The 16,254-nt window shown below is 38.4% G+C and overlaps 1 protein-coding gene across 1 annotated transcript in view; it reads right to left on the bottom strand.

The window, feature by feature from the left end:
* Positions 1 to 16,254, bottom strand: part of Sec63 (translocation protein Sec63) — a 237,335-nt gene that overhangs the window by 71,701 nt on the left and 149,380 nt on the right. The window contains exons 12-13 of the mRNA XM_090379377.1: positions 5,338 to 5,483; positions 486 to 633 (exon numbers count right to left, since the gene is read on the bottom strand). Coding sequence (XP_090235503.1) covers positions 486 to 633; positions 5,338 to 5,483 — 294 coding nt within the window. The remainder of the gene's footprint in view (positions 1 to 485; positions 634 to 5,337; positions 5,484 to 16,254) is intronic.

The raw sequence follows: 16,254 nt of genomic DNA, 5'->3' as shown, positions 1-16,254 counted from the left end.
TCACTTAGATTTTCATTTTTGCATTCACATAATATATTGTTTACTTTTATATTCCTTTCGATTTTTTTAACAGCAAGATATGGAGAGGGAGTGGTATTTCCCTCATACACCCTTGTATAGCAACCAGCAACTGATTCACTTATAGAAATATATCGTAAAGTATCAATTCTAGCTTTTCAAGATGCATATGCACACAAACACTGGTAAACACGATGTTGTATGTAACTGGATTAATGATAGCTGTGATTTTGTTTTACTAGTGTATGTTAAATCACACTGCATGATTATTGAAATAATGTAACTTAAATGATAATGTAAAAATAGCATACATTATGTATATAAAGTAATCCTCCCACAAGCCTAGCTTTGTAATAATGACACAAGATGCATAAATGCACCCCAGTTATGACAAGTATGCCATTTTTTTTATTGGGTCAAATGTCAGATAAAACAAAACAATAAATATATTCAGAAAGTAATCTTACCTTCAGATCTAACTTCCACTTCAATTAGAGGCATTTTTGCTAAGACATTCAAAATATTATCACATCGTTCATCACTCAAGCTTCGAAGCATTGCTCTTCTTTCCTCTGACTTCATAGATGCCAACTGCCTTATACTACGGATATTTCGCTACAAAATATAAAAGGTCAGTTTTATACATAATATTCTGACAAGACTAGAGTAAAGAATCTCTCTCTCTCTCTCCCCCATGATGTAAATGAAATAAAACTGAAAAATCACTGCAAGAAAACAAAAATTGATTCTGTATATATTTTGCATTGTTTTCAGTTCATTACTTAAACACAAATGTCTGTAAATCTTAAGAAAATAAAAAAAAATCAGTATCTTATTTCTAAACAAGGGAGATATATTTCATAAACTTGAGAGTAACATGTATGCTAGGTGGTATACAAAGCTGAAGGGTATAAAGGGGAAAAGAGACTGGGATGTTTTGATACAGAGTGAGACATGAAGAATGTTTTGGTACAGAGTGAGACATGCAGTGTAAGCAAGTGGCCAGGAAAGCATATGGTATTTTATAAATGATTTACTACACATATGCATCTAGGGAAAAGGAAATTGCAGTTCCATTATACAAGTCAATAGTATGGTGAGATCACATTTGAAATGTTATGTTCATGTCTGGAGGTATTATTTGAGAAAAAACACTGAGTTATTTGAAAGAGTCCAAAAATGGGCAACTCATCAAATGTAAATAGCAGAGAAGTATCCATATGAGGATAGAATTACAACGGTGTGGATTGTGAGCTCAGGAAGTTTACATGTGGTCCGTGCATTGCTGATGACTGAATAAACTGCCTTTCTGGATATGTATCTTCTTGTAGTGGGAAGAGTATAATAAAAGGGTGGGGTTGTTTTTTTTTTTTTTTATGACTAATGCAAAAAAGCCTAGCTTTTTTATATTAGTCAAATGAAAAACAAACAGTACTATTCCAATACAACTTGGTTAACTATAGTATTACCCATAAAGTGCTATTCCTTGGTGATTGTGCCTCGTAAGACTAATACAATATGAATAATATCCTGGTACAATGTTCAAGAAAATGCACATTTTAAGATAACAAGAACAAGTTCTCTCAGTACAAGGTGGTAGCATATATCAGGATCAAAAATAATTACTATTTGGGAAAAAAAAAAAAAAAAAATATATATATATATATATATATATAAAAAATGTGATGAGTACGATGTTATATACATGCAGACAATTACAATTAAAGCATACTTCATATTTAACAAAAATCAATACTTCTTAAGGTTAGAATATTATAAATATTACTAATATTCCCACTGATTTTTTTAAATTCTTAATTTTTTAATAATGAGTGCAGTTTGTCAAGCTCTGTAAGCAGCAGCAGTCAGCTATAACATATGAAGTTTCAAATTCCTGCAAACTAATGTTAAAACACTGTCAATTTCTGTGGAAAAGAAATAAAAGCATGAAATAAAATACAGGAATTTGAAATGCAGTGAACTCATATGATACTGTTTCAAAGCAAATATCCTACTATATACAGTGGTAGTTGTTATAACTAAAAAGTTCCCAGAAATAATTGTGGAGTTATAACATCTAACATATGAGTAATACATCAATTTCTGACTTGTGCATGACAAAATAGTATATACATGCAGAAGAAAAACAGCCACATATAGCTGAGCACCTACACAACTTAGAGGAAACATCAATTATGACCCTTCCTTCTTTGGTAAAAAGTTACATTTGCCCGAATTAACCTGAACCCAAAATTAGGGTGTCACTTAAACGGTGCTTAGGGTGCTGCACTTTTAAAATTAGGATGCTACTTATAAGGAGTTTTTAAAGGGGGAAAAAAACTGTCAGTGGATTATCCAGATCTACAATGCAGCTACATAGTTCGTTATTATGATCAAGAGATGATGCTTTAGCTTTGATTAAACAAAAATACTTTGACGCAAGCTCAACTCAAACTGATATTACCAACTAGTGGAATTCTGAAGGAAATGCAGCATACCTAATTTTTTGACATTATTAGAGCTTCTCATTAATTTTTTGGGTCAGCATATTTAAATACAGGGAGAAATGCAAAACATGTTTACCCTGAACTGGTTTTATTGTTACCCATAAAATTTCAGATAGTGTAGTGTTGTAATATAACAATATTGAACAAAATGTGAATGCTGATATATAGAAAAATAAATTACTGTGGAAGTAAGGAACTGGGAATACCATGTGCTGATGATCACCAACCCTGGGAATATTGAAGTGTGAATTCACATTTATGGGTTTCACAATTAGCTTTATCCTGAAGTGCAAGTAGGATTAATGTTGCATGCATGCACACACTTTTTTTTTTTTGGTTAACCTGTTTTTAAGAAGTTTGTAAATGAAAGATATTAGTACACTGGACACTCCAAATAATGATACAGGTATCATTATTTAGATACTTTATCCTTATCATTATACAGGTATAATCCTGTTGCTGTACACATAAAATATATACTTTTAACAAATAATGCTCTCTACCATGTAGAGAATTCCAGTGTAAATGCAACAGGATTATATCTGTAAAGTATACTGCTATCTACAATTATGCTTTAATTAAACAGCCTGAACAAGCAAAAGAAAATGATAAAGAGGAAATAATAAAAATAAAAAATAGAATAAGACTTAAAGCTAATACTCACTCCAGGAATCAATAACAGTGCATGTAGTGCAACTGGAATAAAGTAGATTTAACACAGGTGCAAACCATAAAGCAAATGACAACTCTCATTTCAAGAAGTAAAATAAGAAGGATAACACAGAAAAGATTTGAGCTAGCATTTGGCTACTGTGGATTCCAAACAGTTGTATAATTGAATTCAAACATAGCCTGCTTGGGAGCAAATGGATCAGCTGTGGATGCTCCTATATAACCAAGAAAGACCAACAGATAAAAAAAAAAAAAAAACTACGTACAAATATATAAATATAGAAGGCACCTTATAAAATTGGACACAACTTAGAGTAAAAGGGTAGGGAGGAAATAAAATTTTACACCTGAACTACTTCTTAAGAAAACTGAAAAGCAAGACAGAGATTTTAATTTTTTACTTAAAACTATAAAAAATTAAACTCAAATTTGGAAATGAAATGAAATAAAAGCAGGTGAAATTGTAATTTAACAAAGACAAGGGCATCACAGTGAAACATAAGGCAGAGGCCAAATAAAATGGGGGGGATGGCACCTCCGTAGCCAGGTGGGCAGAAGCAGCAGTGCGTAGCACATGCTTCTTGATTAGACCGGGTGAGCCCGTGACCACCAAATATGGAGGATGTGGAAAGGTCAGGGAATGACCACCGCATATCCAAAGCAATATGGCCTTAGTTGCTAATGCTCCTAAAAACCAAATAACAACAAACAAACAAAACAAAAATTGCTAAAAAGCAAAACAAGATTGTGCTGCACTATCTGTAACAAAATTATACATTTTTGAAAAAAATGAAGACAATCTTTAGTTAATTACACTATGAATATCAATAACAACACTTTCTACCATATGGGGATTTTGTCACAAACTGCAACATGATTATGCTTGTGAATCATGCTGTAATTACACATGCCTAAACAAACAAAAGAAAATGCTAAAGAGCAATAATAAAATATAAAATTAAAACGAAATTAAAACCCAGTGCTCACCCCATATACAACAGTGTAGAACCTCACATAAGATGGTGCGATTTCAGTCTTTCTTTATGCTATCTTTTGCATTTTTGTTCTTAAAGTAAGGATCGACATTTTATTTTAGCTCTGCACATGTGTGGGGTCCATGTCTCGCTCCTCACCTAGCTGCACTTTGTGTGAGGTTCTATGCTGTTGTGCTTCTTGGAATGAGTATCAGCTTTTAATTTCATTCTATTTTTTAAGTATTGCTTTTTAGCATTTTCCTTTGTTCGTTCAGGCTGTTCAATCACAGCATGATTGCAAGTAGCATAACACCCTACAAGCATAATCCTGTTGTAGTTAGCAAAATTCAGACATGGTAGGAAGGGTTAGTTGTCATTGATAATATAAAGGTTCCCCCCCCCCCCATTTCAAGCCATATAATTGTAGGATGTTGCTTATAATTGAGTGCCTTATGAAAGACAGTCAATAAGTATTTACTCTCACCTAGAAATATCTGAGTTAGGGATTTGAAACTTTGCTGGAAATTTAATACTTTTCTCTATAGTGACATTCCAGAGTTACACATTTGTAGATAGAGCAGCCTTGTGAGCAGGAGCATTGTCAACTTTGGATAGCTTCCCATGTCACCTCAACTTGAAAACTCTCAACTTTCCCAAGGAGGTTTCTGTAGTACTCTGCCAGTAATGCTGTTTTCTTTTGGGAGTTAATCTGTAAGGATGATACCTTTATAGTCTCAGAAGACTATAAACATGATCTTGTTGGTAGATAACTGAACTCTGGCTTTTTTTTTGGAATTGGCACAGAAGAACATTTCCATTGTTTGCTCCTCTGTTTTGTTTCTGGACCATAGTAATGTACCCAGCATTCATCCACTTTTCACAATTCTTTCTATAAAGCTTCAACAATTGACCAGAACTCTGGAACTTTTGAGATGTCAACAATATCTGAATCCATGAAAACTATTTTAAGGAAATGTTGCATTAAATATCACTATCAATGTACTGTCTTTATTCTCTTCCTTTCACTATATTAACAGTAAAGTGAAATTACAAACTATAAGCTGTGTGGTTTGATTCATCTAATTCTGTCTTCCATATAAATTAATACTAGCATACAGATCCTAGGGAGGAAAAAAAAAAAAAAAAAAAAATTTGTAAGCTATTACCTTGCGTGTAGTAAAATGCCGTAGCATATCTTCTGTTATATGTGGCAACTGTAACAGAGAATTTTTATTATCCCAGAGAGCCTGAACTATCATTGGACAAAGTTTCATGGCATTTTCCATAGTATCTAAGTTTGGCATCCGAGCAACTATGAAAGGAGAAAAAAAAACACACACACACACAAATTAACCATTTCATAAAAAAAAAAAAAAAAAAACTCCTGCCAAATTACAGCTAACAATAATAATATTAAAAAAAATCTACAATGCTGTCTAAATATAACAGTTGTCTTAGAGCACTTTCTTCCCAAGAGGAAAACATTTCTTTACCCATAATCAGGTGCACTCATTCCAAACAATATATCTAAGAAACAAAATTAAAATTAAAAATATCTATTATAATAACATCAATATCAATTTCAGTATTCGTCAAATATCTCTACATATGATCTGCATCACTAATTGTATTAGAAATCATTGGACATTAAGAGGAGACCGGCGGAATTACTTAACAAGTACAGGTCACTGTTGAAAAAAAGCCGTGAATTAGGGTTGAATTTGAAAGTGTCCGCAATTCTGCCCAGACACGATAGGAGGCAGTATATGATGAGAGCCCTGTCGATCAATTCGGCCCTGGAAGGATTGTGCAAGGCTCAAGGGGAAGAATTTTTTTCAGCCTGGTCTGTACTTGTTAACAGGAGAGACTGCTTCTACAGGGATGGGATACACTTAAATAGAAAGGTTGCAAGAATGTTTGCTGATGCTATCGAGGCAGTGTTAGGTGGGTCGGAAAACTACTAGATTGGGGGGATACAAGGACTAATAGAAGCCACTGGCAGAGGTGAAAGTGATTCTTGCACTGCTTCTATTGGAATGAGCCGCAGACTGGAAAATAAGATGCAGGATATTTCAGAGACTGCTGGGAATCATTGGGGTACAAATAACCACATAGGTTGTGTTAGGGTAGCTAAGAAAAAGAACAAGTGCATGTATACTTGCGTGTACACCAATGCTAGGAGTTTAGTAAATAAATTTGATGAATTTGAGGTATTGCTCAAAACATCAAAGGCAGATATTGTGGGGATTTCAGAGATGTCGTGTCACACAGATATAAGGAATGCAGAACTGGAATTTGGGGAGTACAATGTCTACAGAAAGGAGAGACAGGGTAGGAAGGGAGGAGGGGTTATGCTATTAGTTAAGAAATACATAAAATCCAAGGAAGTGAAGCCAGTCGACATTGCTGCACAGTGCAGTGTCGAGTCAGTTTGGTGTGACATAAGCATTGGGAGATCAAAATTAAGAGTAGGAGTGTGCTATAGGCCTAATGACTCTGATGAGTATAATAAGAAACTGTACGGGGAAATAGAGTGGGCCAGTAAATCAGAGAGTCTTATAATGGGGGATTTTAATTTCCCAGATATTGACTGGAATTTGGGGGCTGGTCACTCACATACTAGCAAGGCTTTTGTGGATTTATTGGATGATTGTTTTCTACATCAGCATGTTCGGGAGGCAACTAGAGGGAGTAATACTCTTGATTTGATTATCAGTAGTGATTCTTCATGCATTAAGAATCTGCAGATAAATGAACCACTAGGTGGCAGTGATCGCAGTGTTCTGAAGTGGGATTTACTCAAAGAAGTAACTACCATTAGGGGTAAAGGAAAGGGGTATTGCTTTCGTAAAGGCAACTACGATGGACTGAGACAGTATTTAAATTCTATACAGTGTGACCAACTGTTGGTGTTACCAACAGCAAATTCAAAATGGGAAGCATTCAAAGAACTTATCTTGGAAGCTACTAGGCTTTACATACCAACTAAGAAATATTGTTCAAGGTTTAGGCCTAAGTGGATGTCAGATGAACTAATGAGACATATGGCAGAGAAGAAAAATGCATGGGATACATACAAATTAACACACGACACAGAAGCCTATGATAGATACAAATTGATCTGTAACCAAGTTACAAAGGAGGTTAGGAAGGCGAAGGCAGATTACGAGAAATCTTTGGCAAGGGATGCAAAGAAAAACAGCAAAGAGTTCTTTACTTATGTAAACTCTAGAAGGAAGGGGATGAATCAGATTGGTCCACTTGATATCGATGGGTCAACTGTTGATGATCCTGCTCAGGTAGCTAACAAACTGAATGAATATTTTGCATCGACATTCACACATGAGTAGTTATTCAGCGAGGGGAATGCCAGAGGTGTATTCAACTCTGGCAGTAAGCTAGAGAATCTTGTAATAACTGAGAGTAAAGTGGAGGAGAAATTGTTGAAGATAAATACAAGAAAGGCACCTGGGGTGGATGGGATCTATCCAGTTATATTAAAGGAGGCAGCAAAGGAAGTAAGCAAACCCTTAGCCATAATTATGAGAGCTTCCTTGGACTCAGAGGAAGTACCCATGGACTGGAGATGTGCAAATGTGACCCCAATTCACAAAGGAGGATCAAAGGGCGACACAAGCAATTATAGACCTGTTAGTTTAACATCTGTTCCTGGAAAATTAATGGAAGCACTGGTTAAAGAAGCACTACAGGATCATCTAGACAAGACTTCAGTCATAGCTCAGACACAGCATGGTTTTGTTAAGGGGAAGTCTTGCCTGACCAATTTGATTGGATACTATGATGCAGTCACAAAAGAACTGGATGCAGGGAATAACTTTGATATTATATACTTGGATCTTAGAAAGGCTTTTGATACTGTTGCACATGGAAGACTGCTGCACAAATTGGAGCAGTGTGACATTGGAGGCAAATTGCTGCTATGGATAAAGGGATGGTTGAGGGGGAGAAGACAGAGAGTGGTAATCAATGGACACTGCTCATCATGGACTAATGTTATTAGTGGAGTCCCTCAGGGTTCAGTATTGGGTCCATTATTGTTTTCTGTATTTATAAATGATATTGATGATGGTATATCAAGCTTAATGTCCAAGTTTGCAGACGATACGAAGGTTGGCAGGGTTGTCAAGGACACTACTGACACTATGCTACTGCAACAGGATCTGGAAAGGTTGAGCAGATGGGCTGAGAGGTGGCAAATGAAGTTTAACATTGACAAATGTAAAGTACTACATATGGGAAACAGCAACACCAGAGCAACATATCAACTCTGTGGTACTACACTGACAGTGGTAGAGAATGAAAGGGACCTGGGGGTGGTTGTGCAGGCAGATATGAAGTTTTCTGAACAGTGCAGACGGGCTGCAAGAGTAGCTCATGGTGTATTGTCGATGATATATATAGGAATTTTTCTAGCAGGGATAAGGAGGTGATTATTCCCTTGTATAAGGCAATGGTCAGACCACACCTGGAGTACTGTATACAGGTCTGGAGGCCTCATTTCAAGAAGGATGTAGAGATGCTGGAACGAGTACAGAGAAGGGCAACAAGATTAGTGAATGGAACAAAGGGGTGCTCTTATGAAGAAAGGCTTAAGTTTTGCAAATTACAGTGTCTGGAGACTAGGCACCGGCAAGGTGATCTGATAGAGGTGTATAAAGCCTTGAATGGTTTGAGCATGCTCAATGCTGATTCGATTCTTCCTCTTGCTCAGAATAATCACCTGAGAAGGCATAAATTCAAATTGAGAAAAGACAGATGTAGGATAGACGTGAGGAAATTTGCCTTTAGCCAGCGGGTGGTTGGTTGGTGGAATAGACTTCCATCCCTTGTCGTGGAAGTTGATAGCCTAAATAAGTTTAAGGCTCAGCTGGACAGGTATTTCAAACGAACAGAGGGGTGAAGTGGAAGTGGTTATTTTTTATTTATTTACTATTTTTTTATTTTTTTTTTTATTTATTTTTATTTTTTTTTTGGCTGATGCTGCATAAGCTTGCTTTCTTGCATCAAATGCCTCTACTAATGCTAATGCTAAATCAAATTACACTAAACAACAAATTTTGGGTCATATCTTGTTAGAGGCATGAAAGTAAGTTCACTTTGTAGACTTTGAGGTGCTAAACATGGAAATGGTACTTAAAATGGCAGATTGCCCCCCCCCCCAAAAGTAGTTTTTTTTTATATTTATACAAGATATTTTTTATTTACATGGCAGTAAAATGTAACTACAAACATACTTGTATCAAACACAACCTTTTTGCCTTTCACTTCTTTTCAGCTTCGGGAGCATCCCTTTTCACCACCCAACAATAATCGGCTAACATGGTGGCACTCCATTTGCTTTATGCATCTTTGTTCCATTGTTGCAATGTCTTGATGGAAGGACTCACACCATGTTCGGTGCTGACGGTACCACAGTTTGGAAGAAATTCAAGTGTGAGTGATCTTAAATGACATGTTGTGCCCCAGTTTTTCACAAGAAGTAATGAGATCTTCCACAAGCTGCCTGTAGTTGCCAGCTTCAACATTTCCTATAAAACCAGTTGCAACATTTCAAAATGCTTTGCATACTGATTTCTCGCTATCACTAATGACACTTTCGAACTGTTTGCCTTTGAAAAGTAGTTTTATTTCTGGACCAATGAAAATGCCTGCATTAATATTCTCTGTACTAAGTCTTGGGAATTTCTCTTGCAAGAATGTGAATGCAGGACAATTCACTTCCAAAGCTTTCATGAAATTTTTCATGAGTCCCAGTTTGATGTGGAGTGGTGGAAGCAAAACTTTATTTGACTCTACCAGAGGTTCAAATACTACGCCCTTCATTCCAGGTGTTAATGATTTTCGTTGAGGCCAACTCCTCTTCTCGTAGTGGCATGACTATCCCACTGGCAGAGAAAGCAACAATACTTAGTGTAACCATTTTGTAGTCCTAATAAAATGGCGATTACCTTTAAATCACCACATATTTGTCACTTATACTTCTGATAGTGTACACCTAAGAGGATGTTCTCCGTGTTTCCATATCTTTCTTTTTTGTGGACGGCATATGCAAGAGGTATTGAAGGCAGCATATTTCCATTGTGTAATAACACAGCCTTAAGGCTACCCTTAGAAGTGTCTATAAATAGTCGCAATTCTTCAGGAACATGCCTCACGTTTGTTGTTGCCATTAGACCCTCAGCATCCTTACAAACAGGTTCACGTTCTGTTTGATAGAATTTATCACAGTCTTTATTTTGAGTACGAAATGTTTCACAGAATGATCTAGAAGATTCCACTGTTGTAGCCTCGAGGCCAAAAGCTCTGCCTTATTCTGTGGCAGTTCGAGATCCCTGATGAGGTCATTAAGCTCATTTTCTGTGATCTTATGTGGTTCAGAAGGATAAAGGTTTGTACAAAATGGTGAATCCCTTGACATAGATGGCTGCTGTACTTCTTTGTGTATATCAAGTTGATGTTCCATTAGACCCTGCCATTAGTGGCTTAGAGGGGAACAAGTATCCTGTGCGTTATCTGACACTCAGCCTAAAACACTGATGGATCCAATATCTCTCTATTATAGAAAATTTAGGAGAAGTGCGGTTGGCCTGCTTCCCTAAAATCCACTCATGCACACCTTCTCGATGGTAAGCCATGTTACGTCACTTAGGTGGCAACGAACGTATAGAGTGGTTCTCTTCAAGACGCCTAGTCAGCGTGAAGAGGAAAAGACCAAACCATCCAGCATATGACAGCATGACGAAACAAATGGCCCTCCGTCCCCAGCAGCTTTCACTCCCCCTCTTATGGCAGCGAGAGGATCAGAGTGGAAGCAGAGAGTGCTAAGAATCTCTGGGTACAATCAGGCTGTCTTGCACGGAAACTGAACTTGGCCTGTTATAACGTAAGATCACTCATCAGTGAAGACAGGATATTAGAGCTGGAAAAGGAATTAGAAAATGTGAATTGGAATATCATTCGTTTGGCTGAAACAAGAAGAAGAAATGAATCACTTATAAGTTTATCAAGTGGAAATCTGCTGTACACCAATGGAAACAGTGAAAGGAGTGAAGGTGGAGTTGGGTTTCTGGTCCATAAAGATTTTAAAAACAACATTTTGGAATTCAAAAGTACATCACCAAGGGTGTCAAGACTAATACTCAAGATTTCTAAGAGGTACAAGCTAAAGGTTATAATGATTTACGCACCAACATCGAACCATGATGATGAAGAGGTTGAAGAAAGGTACACCGAAATTGAGAGTCTTCTAGATGAGCAGAAAACCCACTACACTATTATTATGGGGGACTTCAATGCTAAGGTTGGAAAAAGACAAAACAATGCAGAAAAGGGAACATTAGGAAATTTTGGAATTGGTGAAAGAAATGAAAGAGGCGAAAGACATGTGGAATTTTCAGAATCTCAAGGATTGTCAGTAATGAACTTTTTTCAAGAAAAGGGTGAACAGAAAGTGGACATGGAAGAGTCCAAATGGATTAACAACTAATGAAATCGACTACATCCTCACTAACAGAAGATATATTGTGAATGATGTTACCGTCCTGAATAATGTAAATGTTGGAAGTGATCACAGAATCGTAAGATTTACACTTGATATAGATGTAGGAAAGGAAAAAACTGACTCGAGTAAATAATACAAAGGTCTTTGAGATAACAGAAGAGGAGAAAAAGCAGTATGTACTGGAACTTAAGAACAAGTTTGAGCTTCTGCAGACTGCTAAGGACCAAGATATCGACGAGGAATATTACAACTTTCTGAAAGTGATAAAGCCCAAGAAACCTATAGGGAAAAAGAAATCCAAAGAAGAAAAAATTAGTCAAGAAACACTTCTCATGATGAACCGAAGGCAAAAAATGAAGAGCAAGATAAACACTGACAAGGAAAAAATTGAGTATACTGAGCTATGCAAAGCCATTAGAAAAATACTGAGAGAGGACATAAGAAGATTTAACACAAGAAAGGTTGAACAAGCATTAAGGGAAAACAAAGGATTTAAATCAGCAGCCACGAGCAGTAATACAGAAAGATAAATGATACTGAAACTGAAGAATAGCGATGGTGTACTTATAAACAGCAGAGAAAGCATAATTCAAATGGCAGAAGACTACTATAGAGAATTATACAAGGAGCGAGGGAATGATGCCAGCAGTGGGGAAGATGGATTGCAAATTAGCAACACATACCACATACCAGATATCCTTCCTGATGAGGCAGAACATGCATTAAAGAAAATTAAGAATCAGAAAGCCCCGGGGAAAGATGAAGTTCTGTAGAGTTGTTAAAATTGGGAGGAAGAGACATAACACAAAAACTGGCAAGGCTCTTCACAAAGTGCATTAGGAAAGGTGTGATGCCTAAGCAGTGGAATAATGCAATCATAGCTTTGCTGCATAAGAAAGGAGATAAATCAGAAATTGGAAATTATAGACCAATTAGCTTGTTATCCCACATCTACTAGTTATTCACAAGGGTCATTACTAACAGATTAGAAAGAACACTTGATGAGAATCAACTGAAAGAGCAAGCTGGCTTTAAGACAGGATTCTCAACTATGGATCACCTTCGTGTAATATCACAGCTAATGGAGAAAGCAAATGAATATAAAACACTATTATGCCTGGCATTTGTGGATTATGAAAAGGCATTTGACTCCATACGGCATAAGGCAATGTTTCGAGCACTGGAAAGACAAGGCATAGATACCCCACATATTATGATTTTGAAGAAAATATATGAGAGTGCTACCTCCTTTATTAGACTAGACAAAGACGGTAGGAAATTTAAAATCGAGAAAGGTGTTCGACAAGGAGACACAATATCTCTGAAGCTGTTTACTGCTGCCCTTGAGGAAGCTTTCAGAAGATTAGACTGGTCGCAGAAAGGAGTCAATGTGAATGGAGAGTATCTAAACCATTTACGATTTGCAGATGACATTGTGGTCATCTACAAATCGTAAATGGTTTAGGTGTATTGATGTCTAACGGCACCAGGGTTTTTCCCCCATCTCCGCATTGCTTTCATTGTAGGTGTGCCAGTTCACTGGGAAGGCCAGAGATTTAAAAGTGTATGGATTTTGTATAAGTGTAATGTTACGTATTCATCTGGCCATTTAGCCACTGGATCCCTACTGAGGCCCAACGTTGCCCGCACTTGGCCCCGTAGAGGCGGACCAGGTACACAGTAGTATGAAGCTTTACTCTGGCAGGCCCTGCCACCTAGTTTCCTGAGATTTCAGTGGCTAGGGCCTATGTAAAAAAAAAAAAAATTTGTAATGCAACACGCAGCGATTTTCAGGGTAAGACACTAAGAGATTATTAGAGGCCAAAAGGACATGCGTGACTTGATTTGAACCATTAAAATTTTTGTAGTGTGGGGCATACGCTATGATATTTAGTCAGAGTAGGGAGGAGACTGAAGGCTGGGGGGAAAAGTCAGAAATATGGTGTCAATAGGGAAGACGACCCCAGAGAAGGTCAGTGGGGCATGCCCTTGGCCCACCAGGAGGAAAAGAGGGGTGGGCGAGGGGGAGAGAAAAACAGCAGAGCCGTCCCCTCTCTCTCCCGCCCAGGAATTGGAGTAAAAGCCCTGTGCAAGTGAGCACAGGTGTAAGATCGCCTTATGGTGTCGGCAGCAAAGCTGCGTGTAGTCCCAGTAGTTGAAGTGTCCAAACCGTGAAAGTTCGGGATTCCTGGGACAGTCCTGACCTGTCTAGTAGTTAGTACTGTATATCCATTTTTGTGCAGGCGATGCATGAGCGGGTATCCTCACACTCGTCATTCATATTTCCGCGTCTCTATCAGATAGGTCGCTGTGCTAAGAGTCTGCAAGGTCCCTCCTTATTGAAGTTTCTTATATTTAGAAGAAGTTGTGTTTTGCGCTGGAAGGGTAAGCAGCTCGTGCATGAGTTTCTCCTTATTATTGTGGTTCCCTGTGAACAGCAATTCGTGTTTTGCGCCGGGTGAACAACTCCTGCGCGAATTTGGCTAGTGCCTTGTACTCTTCGCATGAATCTAGTAGGTGCGACTCGAGATGTCTTGGGAAGTATGTGGTTGCTGTCATAAGTCTGCAGCGTAGGTCTTCATAGTTGGTACATTCATACATTGTGTGTCCAGGTTTCTGGCTCCCCACAGGAGCAATGTGGGTCCTCTAGGATTCTGAAAGATGCTAATTTCGCGTTGAACGCTCCATGGCCTGTCAGCAAATAGGTTGTGAAGAGACCGGGTTGAAACCAGGGTGGGGGCTTGGGGTACACCCTGTCTATGATGGGCAGAAATTTCTTTGTAATTTTGCCTTTGGTTGTGGCAATCCATCGATCCTGCCACACCTGCTGTAAGTGCCTTTGTAGTCTGATTTTTTCTTCTTTCTGATTCACAGCTGTATTTACTGTAAAACCAAGGAAGGTGCAAGGTTGTCCTTTTGCAATGCTGTGAGTGATGCCGCAGCAAATAGCCTCTAAGTCCAGAGGAAGGGCCCCCATTAATACCTGTAGGGCGGGAGTGCTGGTGGTACAGCAGGCATGGGTGATAGTTAGCAGTACTGTCCGTTGAGTGGCATCCAGTGTCCGTCGATTTACGGCGGTTACGGCTTTTTGAAACCAGGCTGGAGAGGCGTAAGTTATTGCTGGTAGGAAGGTTGTTTTATAATACAGTGACAGGGTGCGTTTGTTGAGCCCCCAATCTCGTCTTGTGATTCTGGCCACAAGTGCAGAGTATTTCTTAATCTTTGCTCTGATGTATGTCAGATGGTGCTGGAATGATAGTTTAGAGTCAAGTATAAGGCCGATGTGTTTTAGTTGGTCCACTAGTTTGATAGTCTTATTTTCCACTTTGATTTGTGGTGGCCTGCATAGGTCTAGTGTTCCTTTGAGCAAAATTTAGGAAGTTTTGGTCAGTGATATCTTCAGTAGATGAGTCTTTGTCCACTCCTGAAGTATCCTCAGGGCCTGGTTCGCCTTGTACTCCAGTTGGGCCCTGCTGTCTGCAGCAACCGTCAAGATTGTCATCCGCGAAGGCCTGGGAGAGGACTTCGCCCAGGTCCATGGCCAGGAACTCATCAAGGATCATGTTTCATAGAAGCGGACCAAGAACAGAGCCCTGGGGGCAGCCCATGTGAACAGGTCTATCTAGTTTTCCATAAGGTGCGATGACGCTTATTATCCTCTGTGAAAGATATGATTTGATAGTCTTGTAGAGGTTTTCTGGCACGTGGGCCTGCCGTAGTCTCGCCAGGACGCTCGGCCACCAAATGGTGTCGAATGACCCAGCAAAATCAATTGATATGACAAGAAAGTATTTGCTGCCGCATGAAGTCGTGGAGCTTAGTAGATTTCTTAGGGCTTCCACACTAGATGATTGTGGTTTAAAGCCAAATTGGGTTGCCATGTCAAGTCCAGCTGTTTGGTAGTGTTGGCTAATTCTTGTATATAGTAGTCTCTCAAATAGTTTACTTATAACTAGTAGCAGTGCGATCGGTCGATACGATTTCGGCGAGTCAGGTGGCTTGGCCGGATTTTTCAAGACGAGTTTTACATTCGCTTGCTTCCATCGTGTTGGGAATGTGGTCATAAGCCAAAATCCCAAAGAATTAAAGGAAAACCTTAATCAGTTATGCACAGTTAGTAAGGATTTTGTACTAAAGATGAACATGGCTAAAACAAAAGTAATGATGAATAAGTAATGAGAAGACAGAGAGTGGTAATCAATGGACACTGCTCATCGTGGACTAATGTTATTAGTGGAGTCCCTCAGGGTTCAGTATTGGGTCCATTATTGTTTTCTGTATTTATAAATGATATTGATGATGGTATATCAAGCTTAATGTCCAAGTTTGCAGACGATACGAAGGTTGGCAGGGTTGTCAAGGACACTATGCTACTGCAACAGGATCTGGAAAGGTTGAGCAAGATGGGCTGAGAGGTGGCAAATGAAGTTTAACATTGACAAATGTAAAGTACTACATATGGGAAACAGCAACCCCAGAGCAATGTATCAACTCTGTGGTACTACACTGACTGTGGTAGAGAATGAAAGGGACCTGGGGGTGGTTGTGCAGGCAGATATGA

The sequence above is a fragment of the Mastigoproctus giganteus genome, chromosome 8 (genome assembly GCF_048544385.1).
Source record: "Mastigoproctus giganteus isolate SK-2022 chromosome 8, ASM4854438v1, whole genome shotgun sequence".
Taxonomy (NCBI): domain Eukaryota; kingdom Metazoa; phylum Arthropoda; class Arachnida; order Uropygi; family Thelyphonidae; genus Mastigoproctus; species Mastigoproctus giganteus.
The sequence above is the reverse complement of the archived record's forward strand: the minus strand, read 5'-3'. Positions and strand labels throughout refer to the sequence as shown.